We start from the raw sequence: 20,629 nt of genomic DNA, 5'->3' as shown, positions 1-20,629 counted from the left end.
CATGCTGGCTGGGGAATTCTGGGAGTTGAAGTCCACACCTCTTAAAATGGCCTCGGCTGAAAAACACTGCCTTAAACATACAAACACATACACACCCATCTCTTTCTGGGGACGCTGTATATTCCTGGAGCAGCAACAGTGATAGAATAAACTGGCTTTTCCTGAGTTCGAGCACCGTTCCTCCACCTTCTCTGCAGCTTCCCCTCTCCTCTAGGGCCCAACTCATAAAAAGAGGGAGAAATAATAGTCTAAGCCTTTCGCTGTCGTGAATGCAGGAAGGCAACTCCCACTTTGCAGAGGAGAGAAAGGACTCTGGGAGCGCCCCAGAGGTCTAGCCGGGATTTTGTTCGTGACGTCCAACCCCTGCCGATTCGAGGTCGCTGCAGTCGAGGCCTTGCCGTCAAACTCTTCCTTGTTTCCTCGCAGGACGCTGACTTTTGGAAGTGCGGTGGAAGTGCAGGGGAAGCTGGTGAAAAGCCCACACAAAGGACAGAAAGTGGAGCTGAAGGCAGAAGAGATTCGTGTGGTGGGCCCTTGTGACGTTTTGGTAAGTGAATTGTTTTCCTCCGGGGCGGTCCGTGGGCTGCTCCCTGGCCGCAGGCTTTCCTGCAAAGAAATTCAGCTGCAAGCTCGTCGTACGCAGTGGGGCATGCTCTTGAGTAAAGATCGACTCTGGTTCTTCCCTCTTTAGGCCTTCCCTCTGAAATACAAAGTCCATCACTCTCTGGAATATCTCCGGGAGCTGCCTCATTTCCGATGCAGAAGCAATGTGCTGAGCGCCCTGCTGAGGGTACGCAGTGAAGCCACTGCAGCCATCCACGCCTTTTTCAAGGTAATCCCAGTCTTGGGAACTTCCTGCTACAAGATGTAGTTATGGCCATCAATTTGAAAAGTGGCCAGTTCATAGACAGAAGTGGCTGCTAACCAGGAGAGGGGCTTAGCAGACTTTTCAGGCGATGGATGGATGGATGGATGGATGGATGGATGGATGGATGGATGGATGGATGGATTGATGCATCATGTATAGTTAAGTAATACATGATGTTCACACTCATGTATTACTTAATTATATATATTTTATATTACAGGTAGTCCTCGCTATCCGACCACAATAGAGTCTGGAATTTAGATCGCTAAGCAATTTGGTCGTTGAGAAAATCAGAGCTGATTTTACAACTTTTTTATGATGGTTGTTAAGCAAATCACCATGGTCATTAAGTGAATCATGTGGTTGTTAAGCAAATCCAACTTCCCCAATGGACATTTTTTGCTGGAATTCGCTTAATGACTACGTGATTCGCTTAATGACCATGTGACGCTTAAAGACCACAGTGATCTGCTTAATAACTGTCATGAAAAAGGTAGAAAATTACGATCATGTGACTGCGGGGTGTTGTAAAGCACTTTTTCCATGGCTGTCATGACTCTGGACTATGATTAAATAAATGGTCATTAAATGAAGACTACCTGTATATATGTAGACTTGAAGAACCAGATTAGGGATATTTCATCATGGAGAAATTCTGTTTATGTGTTGCTAAGAGTTGACAATGACTTGATGATGCATAATCAGTCAAATAAATAAATAAATAAATAAATAATTTTATCAGCTCATTAACTAGCTCAGAAATCAGCAGTCTGGTCTCACCTTTTCAGACTAACAAATTTGATTAGAAGGCAGAAACTTTTGCTCACAAAAGCTTCTCCCTTTTAATCAAATTTGTTAGTCTGAAAAGGTACAACCAGATTGCTGATTTTGGGCTATGATAGATTAACATAGCTTTCCTCCTACGTTAGCAGCTTCAGTTACTGAAGCAACTCTAAGTGCATATGAGGTAATAAACAATTAAAACAGGATAAAAATATTCACAGCAACAGTGGGAAATACAGTACCCAACCTTGCCTTATACAAGAACATTTCAGTGACTCAAACCTTGTGTGAGTTCTAAATCTTACGAGATTTTGGCCATCTGAAGCCCATTCCTGGTCCTACGAGAAGTGAGCCATTAAAAATAATGATTTTTTTTTTTTTTTTGGTGCCTTCAAGTCAATCTTGACTCTTGGCGACTACTTGGACAAGTCCCTGCAGTTTCTTGGCAAGATTTCGGAAGTGGTTTGCCATTGCCTCTTTCCTAGGGCTGAGTGAGAGGGACTGGCCCAAGGTCTCCCAGCCAACTTCGTTTCTAAGGCGGGAGTAGAACTCCTGGTCTTCTGGTTTCTAGCCTGGTGCCTTCACCACTACACCAAACTGGCTCTTAAAAATCACGATGCATTATCTTTATCTGGAGCTCCTGCAGACACCACCCGGGGTTCTTGGGTATGTGGACCTGCCAGGTGGCTGATCCCTGCCATGTTTCCACGGGAAACGCATTGTGGCGCTTGTAAGCTTCTGGCTGTGTTTTGCCAATTGTCAAGGCAGCAATCAGGTGCCCAGGCAATTGGTTCTTTTAGATCCAGGGACAATGAACACACCAGCAGGTAAGGAGGCTTTAGGCTTTATGGTTAACTCGAGCAAACAGATTTAAACAGGAATATAAGAATTAGCAGATGGCATTAAACAGAAATACAAAAACATAGTATAAAAACATCACATGCCAAGCAAGATGATAAAACTCTTCCCCAACTGTCAGGAGCTACCATAAGGTGACCGTGGAGAGACCTCAAGATGGCTTAGATAACACTGTGCCTGGTCCCAAGGCCTGTGCCCACGCTCCCAGTTCCAGGGGCAATGCCAGGGCTTTTTATCAAAGTCTGGCCCTGCAATCCCATGACTCTGTTTTGGAGTCAGGGGCTTGGAGAGTGACCTTGACCAGATGGGATACCTGCTCATCAAAAGGATCCAGAGCCTGGGAACTGTACAGATAAGCTAGTGCTTAACCTAGACAATCCTGAGGGTTTCCCCCCCCCTCTAAATAAAAGTGAAAAGGCAGCTAAACATTATGATGATTCAGTGTGAACTTTCTTAATATGTGCAGGAGAAATTAAACCATGTCACCTAAACTCCTTGAAATAATAACGGTCTTCTGCATTGCCACTACACTCTGTTTGTTCACTTCAGGCTGCAAGATGAGTTGGCCTGCCGGATCGGATCAAAGGGGCTGTTCAGGAGAGCAGGAAACCAAAGTCACGCAGACTAATACTACTTTTATTTTAGGGTTACAGTAACAGAACCTTGCAAGTCTGAATGCATTTCCCCCCCCTCGATCTTTGTGAGAACTGGGGAGGGTCTTGTCTGAGTCACTTTCTCAGGTTACAGTTCTGCCCTGGACTCAGGTTTCTTTTATCCGATCATTGTCTTGGCAGCGGCTCTTCCTCTGGTTCCTCAAGGTTATCCCTTCTGCCCGTTAATCAGTGGTAAATGGAACTGAGCTCAGAAGAGGCTCGTGAGAATGTGGCACCCCTCATGATCGTGAAGGGTCTGGAGACTAAGCCTGGCGGGGAACGGTTTAAAGATCTGCCCGTGCTTGGTTTACAAAAAAGATGACTGAAGGGAGGTAGGAGAGAAACATAGACTTATTCCCTGTTGCCCCAGAGGGCAGGACTGGACCAGTAAAAATACAAGGAAGGAGGTTCAGACTAGATACCAGGAGGAACTGAATGTGTGAGCTCTTAGCCAGCAGAACAGGCTGCCACATGAAATGATGAGTTATCCATTGCTGGAGGTCTTCAAAGAGAGGCTGGATCATCATCCATCAGAAATGCTGGAGTGGATCCTGCACTGGACGGGGTTGGACTACATGACCTCTAAGAACCTTCCAGGTTTTGGATTCCCCTGCTCTGATTTCTGTCCCTGGCATGTTATCGAAGGCCTCCAAGACGCCAGGACGGTGCAGCTACGGTGCTCTAAACCCCACCGTGGCTTTCCTCTTAGCTTCAGCATGCTGCATTTTCTCCTCTCTAGTGTTTCCTCCTCTTTTCAGAGCCAAACATTCAAGGACTGGTCATTTTACGATGCATGAACATGGCCATACTCAGAAGAAATGGATAGTTGCTTGCTTGGCCAGGCTGACCCACTAGTTTAATTCAGCCCATATCCGGTTTCTTAAAAAGGTTTTCTGGAACGCATTGCACCTTCTCATCGGGAGGCAGCCCCTGTGTCAGCTTACCTGGCCTTGGAAACTAAACTGAATCAAGCCTGGAGCCTATATGGATGGGAGACCACCAGGAAATCTCCAGGATGTAGCATTGACTAAGAGGTTGGGAAAACTTTCTGGAAAAGAAGGCTATAAGAGATGGGCGGTGACAAATTTGAAATATAAATAAATAAATAAGCAAGCAGTGGCAAGGGGCTTCTGTCCTGTTGCCCCCCCCCCCCAAATTGCAACAAAATGTCCACAGTCCCTAGGAGTCAAGCTTGGTTTGTTTATTTATCAAATTTGTACGGCCGCCCATCTCACAAAAAAGTGACCCTGGGACTTAAAGTACCATCCTGGGAGTGGGGGGCTTTTTGGAACATGGTTTCTGGCAGGTAGACGTACCCAAATGCACCCCACCTCAGATGCATTTCCCAGGGAAGGGAAAACCTCTAAACTCCTTTTTTGCTAAACTTCACTATAGATTGATAGGATAGGGTGTTGTACCAGTCTTTGTGCTTTATTTATTTTTTTTTATGTATGTATGTATGTATGTGTTTCTCAACCTCGGCAACTTTAAGATGCGTGGACTTCAACTCCCAGAATTCCCCAGCCAGCCATCCCAAGAATTCTGGGAGTTGAAGTCCACGCATCTTAAAGTTGCCGAGGTTGAGAAACACTGAGATATACTGTTTCTTCTTCCTTTTGAGTGGGACTGTCTTAATATAAGTTAACCCGGTTGTGAATTTAAGAATATACAGACGTTGGACCGCCAGGTGGCAGCATTTGTACACTTTCAGGTCCTCCTTGCTGGAGAAAGTTTTATTGGCTTCATTATGGCCTTTTTTTTATTTCTGCCCTTCCTCGGAGGAGCTCAAAGCCGCCAACAGGCTTCAAACTGGCCTTGTTTTATCTGTGGACAGCCCTGCGAGGTAGCCCAGAATAGCTAAGCCCCGGTCACCCATAGATTCAAACCCATCTTTTCTGATTTTGATCAGATTCTCACTGCCCAGGGCGTGAGGTTAAAGCAGTGTTCCTCAACCTTGGCAGCTTTAAGCTGTGTGGACTTCAACTCCCAGAATTCCCCAGCCAGTCACCCTCTGGGAGAGAGGGGAGGCATATAAATGGCTGGCTGGGGAATTCTGGGAGTTGAAGTCCACACATCTTCAGGTTGCCAAGGTCGAGAAACACTGGGTTAAAGTGAACATCAAACTGGATGGTTTAAATCTATATTTCTGTTTCCACAGATTCTTAACTACGCTGTTCTGTCTTCTGCCTAGTGGTCCTTTGCACGTCTTATTTTATTTTTTGTATATATTATTTTATTAGATTGACATCCCCACCTTCCATTCAGGACCTCAACACAGCAAATGTAGCAATCTCCCCTCCTATTTTTTCCTGAAAACAACAACCCTGTGAGGTAGGTTGGGCAGAGAGGGGGACAGGCCCAGAGCTACTCAAGGAGTTTCCGTTGCTGAGGGGCAACCAGCACCTGAGTCTCTTCAGGGCAAATCTCACAACAATCTTGTGAGGCAGGCAAGGCTGAGAGAGAATGGCTGGCCCAAAATCACCCTGTGAGCATCCATAGCTAAGTATGGACCAAAACCTGGGTCTCCCCAGTTCGCACCCAACCCTGTAACCACTACACCACGTTGCCTCATTTGAGGACCATTGTCCTTACACCCATTTACTTTTTTAAAATTTTATTTATTGTTAAATTTATATGCCACCCATCTTTCCCAGAGGGTGACTGGATAGCCTACAATTAAAATCCAAGACAATAAAGACAATAAAAATATAAATATCCCCAATTAAAATCACAAAATATAAATATCCCCAATTAAAATCACAAGTAACAATTCTATAAAAGCCAGTATACTGTACCGTCAGCTTTTTAAACTCTTCCTTCTCTAGTATTCATCCCACCTGACGACTTCCAAAACTCTGAGTGGGTGAAGTTTTCACAAAGCTGTGCCCAAGATGGTTAAGTCAAGCCGGTTGGAAGGGCTCAGCAGCTGTGTTTGTCTGACTGGTGAAACTGGGTTAGTTCTAAACTTAGTTAGTTTTCCATTTTCATGGGCAGCATGTTCCTTAGCCCATCCTGTTTGGGTTCTTTAATTTGGAGAATCGGGTAAACACCCTGGGTAGGTTAACTGAGTAACCATGTTGTGAAAATGTAGGCAGGATGAGCCTAACTGATTGATTGATTATGTGCCATCAAGTTGACATCAACTTTTCGCAACCACAAAGATTTTCTCCAGGAGGATCCATCTCAAACCTGGTCCTTCAGGCCTTCCAACAGTGCCCCCATCACCACTGTAACCGAGTCCCTCCACTTTGCTGCTGGTCATCCCCTTCTTCTCTTTCCTTCCACCTTTCCCAGCACCAGAACCTTTTCCAGAGAGCTGGGTCTTCACATCATGTGTCCGAAGGAGGCTAATTACAGTGGGGCAAAAAAGTATTTAGTCAGCCACCAATTGTGCAAGTTCTCCCACTTAAAAAGATGAGAGAGGCCTGTAATTTTCATCATAGGTATACCTCAACTATGAGAGACAAAATGGGGGGAAAAATCCAGAAAATCACATTGTCTGATTTTTAAAGAATTTATTTGCAAATCATGGTGGAAAATAAGTATTTGGTCACCTACAAACAAGCAAGATGTCTGGCTCTCACAGACCTGTAACTACTTCTTTAAGAGGCTCCTCTGTCTTCCACTCGTTACCTGTAGTAATGGCACCTGTTTGACCTTGTTATCAGTATAAAAGACACCTGTCCACAACCTCAGACAGTCACACTCCAAACTCCACTATGGCCAAGACCAAAGAGCTGTTGAAGGACACCAGAAACAAAATTGTAGACCTGCACCAGGCTGGGAAGACTGAATCTGCAATAGACAAGCAGCTTGGTGTGAAGAAATCAACTGTGGGAGCAATAATTAGAAAATGGAAGACATACAAGACCACTGATAATCTCCCTCGATCTGGGGCTCCATGCAAGATCTCATCCCGTGGGGTCAAAATGATCACAAGAATGGTGAGCAAAAATCCCAGAACCACATGGGGGGACCTAGTGAATGACCTGCAGAGAGCTGGGACCGAAGTAACAAAGGCTACCATCAGTAACACACTACGCCGCCAGGGACTCAAATCCTGCAGTGCCAGATGTGTCCCCCTGCTTAAGCCAGTACATGTCCGGGCCCATCTGAAGTTTGCTAGAGAGCATTTGGATGATCCAGAAGAGGACTGGGAGAATGTCATATGGTCAGATGAAACCAAAGTAGAACGTTTTGGTCTAAACTCGACTCGTCGTGTTTAGAGGAGAGAGAATGCTGAGTTGCATCCAAAGAACACCATACCTACTCTGAAGCATGGGGGTGGAAACATCATGCTTTGGGGCTGTTTTTCTGCAAAGGGACCAGGACAACTGATCCGTGTAAAGGAAAGAATGAATGGGGCCATGTATCGTGAGATTTTGAGTGAACACCTCCTTCCATCAGCAAGGGCATTGAAGATGAAACGTGGCTGGGTCTTTCAGCATGACAATGATCCCAAACACACTGCCCGGGCAACGAAGGAGTGGCTTCGTAAGAAGCACTTCAAGGTCCTGGCATGGCCTAGCCAGTCTCCAGATCTCAACTTCATGGAAAACCTTTGGAGGGAGTTGAAAGTCCATGTTGCCCAGCGACAGCCCCAAAACATCACTGCTCTAGAGGAGATCTGCATGGAGGAATGGGCCAAAATACCAGCAACAGTGTGTGAAAACCTTGTGAAGATTTACAGAAAACGTTTGACCTCTGTCATTGCCAACAAAGGATATATAACAAAGTATTGAGATGAACTTTTGATATGGATCAAATACTTATTTTCCAGCATGATTTGCAAATAAATTCTTTAAAATTCAGACAATGTGATTTTCTGGATTTCTTTTCCCATTTTGTCTCTCATAGTTGAGGTATACCTATGATGAAAATTACAGGTCTCTCTCATCTTTTTAAGTGGGAGAACTTGCACAATTGGTGGCTGACTAAATACTTTTTTGCCCCACTGTACATGGACAATCCAGGACACAAAATAATGGATTCAAGTTATAAGAAGGCAGATTCTGGTTGAATGCTTGATCGTACCTCCTAACCAAGCAGTTTGGCAATGGGGCCAGTGACCTGGGGGAGAGAGGGTCTCCTCTTTATGGAATATATTGAAATGAGGACTAGACAACTAGATAGGCTAATGTGAGCCTGGTGCCTTGAGTGAGAACTCTGGATTGATGTGTTCTATAACCCATGTGTTTGTTTTCTTGGCTGTCCACGGTATTCTCAGGAGTCTTCTCCAACCCCAAAGTTCAAAATAATCAATACTCTTCCAGTCCTGCTTCTTCAAAGTCCATCTTTTGCTTCCATGGAGAGTCACAGGGAATACCATGGTTTGCGTGATTCTTATCTTTATAGGTATAAACCAGTGTTTCTCAACTTAGCAGCTTTAAGATATGTGGACATCAACTCCATGCTGGCTGGGGAGTTCTGGGAGTTGGTCCACGTATCTTAAAACTGCTAAGCATCTGAATATCTTTTCCAAGGCCTTCATGGCTGCTCTACCAAGTGCTAGTCTGGGGCGTATTTCTTGACTGCTTCGTCCTTTACTGTTGATGGTGGATCCTAAAAGGCAGAAGTTCTCCACCACTTCGATATCTTCATTGTCAACTCGAAGTCCAAATTATACCCTAAGATTCTATCAGCAGAGGAGTTCTAAATAGGAGATGTAAATTTAGATTTCCAGGAGGGAAGGCTCGAATGTAGTCAGTCCTCAGAATTTGCGCCCTGCTGAACTGTGAAGCAAGACATGGTTTCGTTGTGATCTCTAGAGATGTTGTGGGAGGCACCTTCGGGAGCTCTGAGACAAGGATGGTGTACCTGTGCCCAGGTGTTGCCGGGGGCTGGACAGGGTATGCTGGGAGTCATCATTCAGCCCTCAGCTCAAGCAGGGAAGGGTTATACTGTTCCTCTGAATTAGGGATGTGCTCTGCTTTGGTTCGGTTTTCTTTGGAGTACAGATGTAGCTCCTCTTTAAAGCAGCTTCATCTTTTGCGAGAATGACACAGCTGCTTTAAGAGACGGCATTCATATTACCAGGCACCCCAAAGCATTGTTTGGAGATTGAACCCAGAGCATCGCCTAGCCCTCCTCTGCATTATATTTGATTTATACTGCTGTCTTCATTAGGGAATCTTAGCATAACTCAGTGTTTTTCAAGCTTGGCAACTTTAAGATGGGTGGACTTCAACTACCAGAATTCCCCAGCCAGCACAGCTGGCTGGGGAATTCTGGTAGTTGAAGTCCACCCATCTTAAGGATGCCAAGCTTGAAAAACACGGGTGTAGTTGAACCCTTGTCTGTGTGTGTTTTTGAAGACTGGCTAACAAATAGGGGGTAGAGTGTTCTCACATGCCTGAAACCTTCCATTCATTCATTCATTCATTCATTCATTCATTCATTCATTCATTCAAATTTGTTAAGGCTGCCCAACTATAACAGTTATTGTTATAACTATAACAATAGCCTGTTTGGTGTAGTGGTGAGGGCCCCAGGCTAGAAAGCAGGGGATGGTGAGTTCTAGTCCTGCCTTAGGCACGAAAGCCAGTTGAGTGGCTTTGGGCCCATCCCGTTCTCTCAGCCCTACCCACTTCACAGGGTGGTGGTTGTGGGGAAAATAGGAGGAGGAAGGAGTATGAGATATGTTCTCCCCCTTGAGTTCTTTATAAAAATAATAAAGGCAGGATTTAAAAGGTCTAAAAAAAACTTCCAGTGGACTCTGGGTGGTTCTTAGCGCTCAGATCAGCCACGAGCAAAGTAACTCTGTCTGTTTCCCTCCCTTTTCCTCCTATATTAGGAGAACGGATACACCCATATACACACCCCTATCATTACTTCAAATGACTGTGAAGGTGCTGGAGAAGTCTTCAAAGTTGAGGTAAGCCAGGATAATCCAGCAACTGCCATGTCTGATTGTGGTTCTCCCAAACAGCATTCTCGGGATACATTGGGCTACAACTGCCATCATTTCCCTTGCAGATCCATAGAACATCTGAGCTGCAGGGGGTCTTCCAAGGTCCTCTAGTCTGACCCCATGTTCAGCCCAGAGAGCCTTTAAACTATTCCCAAGGGGCGACTGTACACAAATCCATCTAGTTTGGAGAAAGAGGAGAGGGAAAGTGGTCCGGTTGGATTGGGGGTGTGTGTTATATTTCTTTGCCCTGCATGTCACATTTAGAGTCCCTGCTCTGAGATGGGCGGCCCTATAAATTATTTAAGCAAATAACATTAATTAAAGGCAGACTTTGGGGGCTAGAAGGGGCGTGGGCAGGGAAAGATGTTAATGGAATGGGCAGGTGTTATTTTTTGGAGAAAGAAATTAGTGTCTTCAGCCTTTGCGAGACCAAAGGCATCCATTTAGTTCCTTAATTTCTCTCCAACCGTCTATGCAAAACAGACCATCTCCCTAAATCAGTGCTTCTCAACCTTGGCAACTTGACGATGGGTGGACCTCAACTCCCAGAGTTCCCCAGCCAGCCTGGCTGGCTGCGGAACTCTGGGAGTTGAAGTCCACCCATCTTCAAGTCGTCAAGGTTGAGAAGCACTGCTCTAAAGGTTCAGTCCAGTGAGGTACCCAGTGAAATACATTTGCATCCTCTTTTCTTCAAAAACAGCCAAGATCAAACAACTTCTCGCAGTTTACGCTCTTTAAACCATACAGCATCAACACCAAGGCCAACAAACCACATCATAATATCATCTAGTACAGAAGACTAACACAGGATGATAGCACAGACCCATCCTGGAAGCGGTTGCGAGAACATGAGAGTTTTTCTCAGCGGTTGCACCAAGTTGCCCACCCCCCCACCCCCGCCCTGCGCCCTTCCTAGCCAAATCCTTCTCTGAGCATTTCCTGCTGCAGTAAAAATGTCTTGCTTAGATCAGCGTGTTTGGCTGTCGCCTCTCCCCAACTTGTGTGATCTTGAAAAACTCGGTGAAAAGATGAGCGGCTTGGATAAGATCTACGCATTTTCCTTTGCTTACTGGCATAGCTGAGGTTCGTCTTCCTGCTTTTTACAAGCCTTGACTTTCTTTCTGATAGATTAGAGGTTGGGTTGGGTTGTCGACGTTAGCGACCTGCTGTTCTCTCGTAGGAAGGCACGCTCCAGAGGTTAATTGGTGCCTAAGCAATCTCATTTAAATTTATTCCTCTTGTTGAACCCATCTAAAACAACGGCGGTTGCTGCATGATATGCTGGAAACTTTTAAACTGAAGCCTCTCCGGTCTGGTACCCTCTGGGTTTGTTCAGACTGCAGCTTCCAGAATACACAACCGTGGTTCTGTGTTTGGTGGATTATAAATGAAATGTGTGTGTGTGTGTGTGTGTGTGAGAGAGAGAGAGAGAGAGAGAGAGAAAGGGGGGGCAGCACCCAAAGAACCATCTCACCAGTTCTGTCTGCTCTGAGATGGAGCTACCATGCCTGGATGGCTGCCGGCCCCATCCATATTTTCCATCTGTATTTCACCAGCAGCATTCTGTTCCCGGTAATAAAAGTTGGCAAACCTGTTTTGAAACCTGGGGAGAGCTTCACCTTAGCTCGCACAACCGAGCCGTGCAACCCAGCCCATTGAAACCTCCTCCTGAACTCCTGCCGAGATGCCACAGAAATCTTTCAGCTTCCCGGGTCTCCTGTTGAGCGCTTGACCTTGGCTCTTTTAGGCACCAATGGCAGAAGGATGAGTCTTCCTCCTTCCTCACCAGTCCTTCTGGGCGCCTTCTGCCAGCTGAACCAGAGCCCACCATGCACGAAATGCTGATGTTTAGAGGAGTAAATGATATTCTGGTTTGCCCTGGAGCCCACTGACTCTGAAAGTTTGGAGGCATCAGAGGGAACCCTTTTTGCACCCTTGAAAAGGAACAACCCTTCAGAGAGGTGGGACTTCACCTTCCAGGCATGGGCCCTCACTAGTTGGATGAGGTCATCCTAAGCATGATGTCGTTTTGACATCATCGTGGGTTCAAAAATAAATAACAATGAGAAATCTGTGTAAAAGAAAGCAATGCAATACAAGCTTATGAACAAAAGCATCAATTAAAACACCATAAATCCATATACATCCAAATACCGCTGGTGATCAGTTATTTCTTGAAGGCCCTATGGAAAAGTTGGGTCTTTGGTAACTTCCAGAAAAGCCATCCCTGAGGGGGGCCTGTCTAACTTCTAAACCATAGTTTAAAACTCTAGTTGGTTGTTGGCTGTGGATTAACACAGCAGCTTAGGGAAATGGATACTTGGCACATTTGCAAAGGTAGTCTGGTTTGTTCAAGGAATCTTAGTTAAAACGTACCTTAGTTTAGGGTGCTGTGACCACACAGTTCTGTTGCCCCGGGGGCTGTCAAACTTACATCAGTGTTTGGATAACTTTGGTGAGCAAAACTTTGCTTTGTTGTGGTTTATTTAGTGCCTCTCTGTAGCTTCTCAAACCTCCTGGCCTCAATTGGGGGCAAAAAGAGGAGATGGATGAAGAAAGGGGAATGTTTCAGAAGATCAAGGGATGAGTGGAAGGCTTTGAATTTGCAGAAGAAGAATAGAAAGAAAGCAAACATCTTTCTCTCTCTACAGCTGTATTTTCCAGGTGGAGTGTTAAAAGAAGCGAAGAATCTGTCGTCTTTGTTTCTTTGCTGTGTTTGAAGGTAGCAGTTGGGCCTTGAAGTCTCTACCAATGACTTTTGCAACAAAATGAAAAATGGGTTTTTTTGTTTTTTGTTTTTTTGCAATCCGAGTTAGAAAAGGCACTTTAAAGTGGGGGGGGGGGAGAGGGTTAGAAGGGATGGGTTTGCAGCTGCAGCCTTTTATCGCCTCCCAGATATTTTCCTCCAGCTGTGAAACTTTTAGTCTCTTGACAAACTGTCTATTAGCTTGAACTGCAACTTAGTCCCACGTCTGGTGTCTGTGAACCTGTTGGCTTTCAGAAGGCTTTTGTCCGTGTTGTTAGTTGTGTCTGATTTTAGTTAGTTAGTTAGTTAGTTATCGGATTTATATAGCCACCCATCTCAATGTAGAACCCTGGGTGCCTCACTTGGAGAATAGTACAGGTCGTCCTTGTTTAGCGACTGCCTTGTACAGCAACTGTTTACAGTTATGACAGTGATGAAAAAGGAACTTTGTGACCAGTCCTCACATTTATGACCATTGCAGGTCTGTAAAGCAAAGGAAAGCTGAAGGAAGATCATAAACACAGTCATGGTTTTACTTAGCGACTGCTTCGCTGAACAACTGAGTGGCCGGCCCCAATTGTGGTAGCTCAATGAAGACTACCTGCTTAGCCGTGAAGGTGTCATATTAGCAGTGGGAAGGCTTGGGTTCAAGGTGTCACTCAGCCCATCCCACCTCACACAGGTATTGTTGAGAGGTAGAAATTGGGTGAATGAATGAGATATATGCTGCCTTGTTCTCCAGGAACAAAGGCAGGATATAAATCTAACCAAAATAAATAAGTAAACCAAGTTCTCCAACCTGGTATTCTAGAAATGTGTTGAGGTTTCAGCTTCCAGAAAGTCCCAGCCAATCAGCATCTCCAGAATTCCTGAGATTTGAACATTTAGGGTTGATTGATTATGTGGCATCAAGTCATTTTCAATTCCTAGTGACCACGTAGGTAGATTTTCTCCATGACAATCTATCCCTAATCTGGTTCTTCAGGCCTTCCAACAGTATCCCCATTGCCACCGTAACTCAGTCCCTCCACCTTGCTGCTGGTCCTCCTCTTCTCTTTCCTTCCACCTTTCCCAGCATCAGAGCCTTCTCCAGAGAGCTGCTTCTTCATATAATATGTCCGAAGTAGGATAATTTGAGCCTGGTCATTTGTGCCTCGAGTGAGAACCCCGGGTTGATTTGTTCAATGAGTCATTTGTTTGTTTTCTTGGCCGTCCATGGTATTCTCAGGAGTCTTCTCCAACACCAAAGTTCAAAAGCGTCAATACTCTTCTTATCCTGCTTCTTCAGAGTCCAACTTTCACTTCCATGGAGTGTCACAGGGAATACCATGGCTTGCACTATTCTGATCTTTGTAGGGTACATACCCAAAATTCTTCCTAGCTGTGCTGGCTGGGAATTTTTGGAGTTGTAGTCTCATTACTTCTATCAGATACCAGGCTGGATTAAGTCTATCTTTAATGAAACTGCCTCGGTCTGTAAAGGAAGTGTTTTATTTTGGCCTTGTTTGAACTCTCATCTGGTGATTTCACGGCATCCATAGATGGAACCGGAGTTTACACCAGCTTTTACCTGAGCTCTTTCCATCCTCACTCGATGTATAACTGGCTCACTTCCTGAGGTTACAGCAAACCACAGTTTCTGCAAATCACAGATTAAAGCAAACTACACTTTGGACTCGCTCTCTGAAAGAAATTACATTTTTGAAAAAAATGCCTGGCCTTCTTGTGAATCATTTGGATCTACCTAACCTATAATGGTGATTCAGGATTAACAAATACTCATCATAATAATCACTAACTTTCATAAAATGCTATTGAAACTTGGAGGGGCATTCCTTTGAGTCACAGTTGATTCCTGCTGACTGCCTGGACTAGTTCCTGCAGGTTTTGGGCAAGATTTTTGGAAGGGGCTGAGAGTGACTGGCCCAAGGCCACCCAGCTGGTTTCGTGCCTAAGGTGGGACTGGAACACACAGACTCCTGGTTTCTAGCCTGGTGCCTTCACCACTACACCAGACCAGCTCTCATTGAAACTTTTACTGTTACCTTATTTCCTTTATCCAGATGTGGGGAACCTGTGTCCTCCAGTGGTTGCTAAATCGCATCTTAAGCCATTGGTCGGGTTGCAGTTGATGAACAAAATTTGGATGCTACAAATTCTCCAACTCGATGCTGCACTCCCGTTGCAGATTTGGGAAGGTCGATTAATAGGTTAATACCTCGTTAAGGCCCATAACAGAATTTAAACTGGTAGTTAGCTGGCTTACAGCTCGCATGCTGCCTGTTCCATCAGCACTCAGATCTTCTTCATTTGGATGCACGTCTTGATTTCTTGTTTACAATTTCATGCCTCTTCATGTATCCCAGAATAGTCGTCTTGCTATTTGTTCATCTGTTCCGTAGATGCTGGTTTGGTTTAGGGAGCAGTAGGAGAGCAAGGGCGATAAAATACTTGTAGTGCAAAAGTCAGTCTTTTTTCCAACCTTGCATTTTTGATGGATTTATAAAGGCATTAACGTGCTAAGCAGTTTTAATCGCTCCGGGAGTGAAAATGAATCAGTTCCCCCTGCCATGCCAAATGTCTTGTGGGTTGGATGGAAGCTTTTTAAAAAGAGCCTCTTATTCCTGAAAAGCCCTCTCTTTTTGGGCAACTCTGCTTTGCAGCCTCTTTTTTCTGACCTGTCCTTTCCAACCCTTTGTGTATATGCACAAGTGGTTAACTTTGCCTAAGAGATACGGTGTTTGCTTTCGCTTCTCGCTTCGGCACTGTTTGATGGACGAACAAGTTCAGCTGCTTGGAAAAGAAGGCTGGCTGAGGTGCTCCAGATGTTTCAGCCTATCCCAAGGTCAGATCCCTGAACTGCTAAGGCAATACCATTAGCCATGGAGCTCCGCTGCTCTGCAATGAAATGTGTGCAAGAACAAAGCAGTGCAAGGCCTGAGTTATTTCCCGTGGACAGGTAGGTCATATTCAGGGCTCAGATTAGCATGGTGCACGCAAACCAGTTGAATTTCCTTGCGTGTAGAAGCCCCTTGCAGCTTTCTGCTTTGGGTGCAGTCAAGGAGGGAATACAGATGTTGAAGGCAAACAGTATTAGGAAGGATGGATTAGAGCAAAGGTTGTGTGTTTCTTGAGCTAAGCTAGGGAAAGTGGGCCTCAGACATGGAGGTACCCTGGGTGTGATTGTATTTTCTTTCCCTCTCTCTCAGTCCCCAAGCTAAAGTTTGTGCCAGCAACCTGGACGATTTCAGGAGTAACAGTGGAAACAATTCAGCAATTAGAATTTCTAGTGTGATTGAATGGAAAGATAGTTAAGTCCACAGGAATAAAGATACAGTACTTTAAATCAGTGTTTCTCAACCTTGGCAACTTTTAAGATGTGTGGACTTCAACTCCCAGAATTCCCCAGCCAGCATGCTAGCTGAGGAATTCTGGGAGTTGAAGTCCACACAATCTTAAAGTCACTAAGATGTGAAGCAGTGGTTTAAATGAAGTTCATTTTAATTTAATATAAAGTCAGTCACTCTTAGCCTTTTCGCACTGTCCCCATCCACTCTCGCATGGGCCGTTCCCATTTTTGGGGAGTGTGCCCCCTCTCACATACCACTCAAAGCCCCCCCCCCAAAAAAACAGTGACCATACCAATTTATCAAAAGGATACTGTTTGGATGCCCCCTAAGAAACTGCCTTCTCTTGGCCAAATACTTTTTGTGGTTATAGGTAACAGGTCTGGTTTCACACCAGAAGTACAGTAAATTCACAAGAAACCCAAGAAGTTCAAATAAATGAAATTTGTAGAAGAAAGAAAGAAAGAAAAGTGGTTTGGCCCCCACTATGACTCAGGAACAAGACCTATCTATAGCAATAATATTTGACCTCTACTTGCATTCAGTTTTTTTCTCCCACCCATTATAACAGACTCCTTGACTCTCTTCCTTTGTTTTTGTAATAGATTTGCTGTTGTATTGTTTTTCACTGACAGTGTGAAAATTAAAAAGGCCTCTCTGGGGAATTGGAATTTTCCATCTCAGGACTTGTTTTCTGAAGTCTTTTGCTTAGCAGACTTAGAAGATTGGAGTTAGGATGTTCGGTGCACGGACCATGTGCTCTTCTGCTGTGGGCATGGAGGTCCCTCGATTCGACCCGTCCCTGAAGGCCCATGGTGCAAATGGGGGAGATTTCGAAGTAGTCCCCCTGTCCCTTGAGATTCTGGCCCTCTGCTCTGCAACATGAAACCTAGCTACCTGGGAAGTGTCATGAGGACCTGAATTGGTCTCAGATAGGAGAGAATCCATAGTTTATGTTTCTTCCCCAGATGTTCTAGGAGGTTGATTCAGAGTAATGGCCATGATTCTTGACTTGATTGATAATGATGGGAGACTTACAGAAAGGTTCTGATGTAGAGCAGTGATGAGGGTTGGGCAGACTTATAAGTCCAGTAATAAATTAATAAAATAAGTGATTGGTGAGATAGGCACAGATGATGGTAACAACTGGTCATGAGTAAGGTAGCAAGCCTTTTAAAACATTGGCCTTAACAAAGTGTAGTTAGGCTTCAGTTGAGGAAGAAATAAGTTGTATATATGTGCACAATAAATTTTTCAGGACCTTCATATTACAAAATAATTCAGCACACTTTGCAACTTCTTATCAACATCATACCAAACATCACCGGTACAATATAAGCAATTCTATGTTCATACATTATATTAGAAATCATATTTAACATTGATATAAAATGTATATTTTGAAAGGTTTAACTTACTTTAATCATCATAGCCCTAACAGCTACCAGTTTCTCTTGTACTTAGTTTTTATTTGTATTGTACAATGTATTATTTCTATTTTATAATAAAGCAATTAATTTGGAAAAAAACATGCTTGATTATTCAGGGTGATTGATTGATTGATTGATTTGTGAAATTTGTATGCTCCCAATTTTCGGAGAACAATGCTGTTTCTTTATGCAAGTCTCATAGATCTTTCTGTAAAGCTGACTTTTTTAAGACAAAAGGAGAAAATGTAACTTTTTCACAGTAGTTGCTAGGATACACTGCTAAATTTATTTATTATTATTTCAGCAAATTCCTTTGCCAACCACGTGTTCAGATAGTAAAAATATTCAGAGGGCCGACGTTTGGCTGCCTTTGGGGAGAGATTGACCTAATTCCAGAATTTATGGAATGGATAATTCTACTATTTAATTCTTGCAGCCTGCAAATGAAGAGAGAAAACCAGGAGAGGAACCCCATTTCTTCAGTGTTCCAGCATTTCTCACCGTCTCAGGACAACTGCATTTGGAAGTGATGAGTGGGTATGGCTTATGGGAGTTTCAGGATGATTTTAGTCTGTTATATATCTCTGAACGAACTAACGAAATTGCCTAAGAGAGCTGCCCGCAGGTGTTGCTGGAAGGCGAACAGAATTGTAGTAAATCTCTTAGTTAGCAGAATGCAGAATTAATTGGCAAGCGTTAGGACCAAACAGGAAGGTTGCAGGTGGCCACATAAAGGATTTGACTTATAAAGGAAAAGCGGGGTGGGGTGGGGTTCATTGACCCTATTTGTATGACATAGGAAGAGGGATTAGCATGCAGGAATAGGAGAATTAGGTCAGCTGACCCCGATCATTAACCCTAAAAGGGTTAGATTTAGTCTGCTTGGGGTTTGCCCAAATGCCTGAACTCACACCTCCACAGCAGACATGACGTGCTAGAGAGACCTTACAAAAGCAGCCTCTCTAGGCAGTTCATTTTGGTGGCTATTTTGATCCCCCCCCCTCCGCCCGGTGGGGCAGAAATGACAGGGGTGGGAATGCCCCCACTCCAACCCTATCTGTGGTGGGCCTGACCCAGATGGCACCACTCCATTTTGGAGTTGTGGTGGTTTTGCACAAGCAGGAAGCGGGGAAGTGATGCCAGAGGTGGCTGCTGTTGTGCTACCAAGCGCTAGGAGAAGAGGCATGGAGGAGAATGAAAGCAGAGTGGCACGGGGCCCACTGTCGTCTCTTTTCTGTGGGGTAGATGGGGCAGGGCCTCCTCGGTGGGCACCGGGCTTAGGGGTGGCTTGAACAGGGCCCATGTTCAAATCACACAGCGGGAGGCGGGATACTTTCATTTTTGAATGCAGGAACTCCAGGTTGCATATATAGTTCTCCCTTCTCCCATTCTTCCCCATAATAACACCCCTATAAGGTAGGCTAGCCTAAAGTTACCCCATGACTCCTAGCCCTCCAACCTGACTGTTACACCCTGCTGGCTTGCTTATTTCTTATATTTTCATCCGACCTTTACTCCAGGAGCTCAGGCCAACATGCATAGCACTCCCTCCACCTAATTCTCTGTAATAATCAGCAAATAATCCAGCTTCAGTGCTGGCCCTCTTTAAAATCTCTATTCTGATGCCATCTCGCCCTGTTTACAGCATCACCCCGTAGAATAAGCAAACAGGCTGCTCAGTGTACTGTACAGGATGTTGTGTTAGTGGTTCACACTTTGTTCTTTAACAGCCTGTTCCTTTTTTATTTAAAAAAAAAAAACTAAACGCAGACATTCTAAGAAGATCAAATACAAACTAAATTTAGAGGCACTATATATACCTCTCTCTCTGGAGAGAATTCCATCTTCATTCGGAGCCAAAATGCCACTCCAGGACCTTCAAAGGAGCTTGACAACCCAACCTTTAAGGGATTATAATGGAGGGGCCAGTAGGTGGATGTGGACAGTATTTTGGGCAGAAAAAAGAAAAAGGTTTCTGAGATACATCTCTTGGATTGGAGCTGATGCATCCTCTCGCCCAAACGTATTATTGAATGTGGTCGTTAAAGGTCTTTGATAATAGTAAAATAGGAGGAAAGCGGTTATCGCAGGCCTTCTTAATTCTTCCTTCCTTGGACCCTGTCTCCTTTGAGAAGCGTCTTCCAAACAAGGAAGCCTACTTCGTGGTTAAATGAATGTTTGCTTTAATCCGCTTTCTGGACCTATCCAGTGCCAAGTTGGAATGATTAGATCCAGTGTTTCTCAACCTTGGCAACTTTAAGATATGTGGACTTCAACTCCCAGAATTCCCCAGCCAGCATGGCTGGCTGGGGAATTCTGGGAGTTGAAGTCCACATATCTTAAAGTTGCCAAGGTTGAGAAACACTGGATTAGGTGCTGGCTCATCTTGTCTTTCACCCCATGATGTCTTCTCTTTGGCTAGCAAAGGAAAACGTTACATACTGGTGGCCACTGCTGCTGTTGGGGAAGAAAGGAAGACAAAAATCTAGTTGCAGAAAGATAACTAGGGGTAGTAAGAGGCAGCTGGTTGCACTAAATAAAATTGATGCCCCAATCCAGGTCCATGAAAATGGAGGTCTAAGGGGACAACGTATTTGGAATTTGGCCTATCTGTGAGCTCCCTTTGCTTTTAGTGAGGAAGACGAGTTGGTGGTTCTGATTTTAGAAACTTATTTAGGGATTCTGCTTTTTATTTGGTTCACAGTACGATAATCCCAAATTCAGTAAAGTGCACATAAGAATATGTATCACACTCTTCCCTTACAGAACATAAGAAACATTATGCGTGAAAAGGATTAAAATTAGTAAGCCAAAGGAATTAATGCATGAGGTAAGAAAAAGAGGAGGAAGGTAGCTAAACCTAGTTTATAACTCGCCTTTCTAGCCTGACAAACTGAGCCATACAGAGTCATACACAACTCGGTATATTGCCTTTCTTTAAACTTTTCAGTTCTCTCTTTTTAAGGGTTTCATTACTCTAGCCAACCCCAGCTTTCCTCTCAACCTCATTCCCTCTTCCTTCCTGTATTTGTTT

At 44.4% G+C, this 20,629-nt stretch overlaps 1 protein-coding gene across 2 annotated transcripts in view; it reads left to right on the top strand.

The window, feature by feature from the left end:
- Positions 1 to 20,629, top strand: part of NARS2 (asparaginyl-tRNA synthetase 2, mitochondrial) — a 51,342-nt gene that overhangs the window by 4,411 nt on the left and 26,302 nt on the right. For both annotated transcript variants that reach the window (XM_088140502.1, XM_088140503.1), the window contains exons 4-7: positions 427 to 547; positions 692 to 832; positions 9,956 to 10,036; positions 18,032 to 18,132. In XM_088140502.1, coding sequence (XP_087996628.1) covers positions 427 to 547; positions 692 to 832; positions 9,956 to 10,036; positions 18,032 to 18,132 — 444 coding nt within the window. The remainder of the gene's footprint in view (positions 1 to 426; positions 548 to 691; positions 833 to 9,955; positions 10,037 to 18,031; positions 18,133 to 20,629) is intronic.

The sequence above is a fragment of the Python bivittatus genome, unplaced genomic scaffold, assembly GCF_059951505.1.
Source record: "Python bivittatus isolate LINGU-HERP-01145 unplaced genomic scaffold, Pbiv_v1 ctg000340_np1212, whole genome shotgun sequence".
In the NCBI taxonomy this organism is placed as follows: Eukaryota; Metazoa; Chordata; class Lepidosauria; order Squamata; family Pythonidae; genus Python; species Python bivittatus.
The sequence above is the reverse complement of the archived record's forward strand: the minus strand, read 5'-3'. Positions and strand labels throughout refer to the sequence as shown.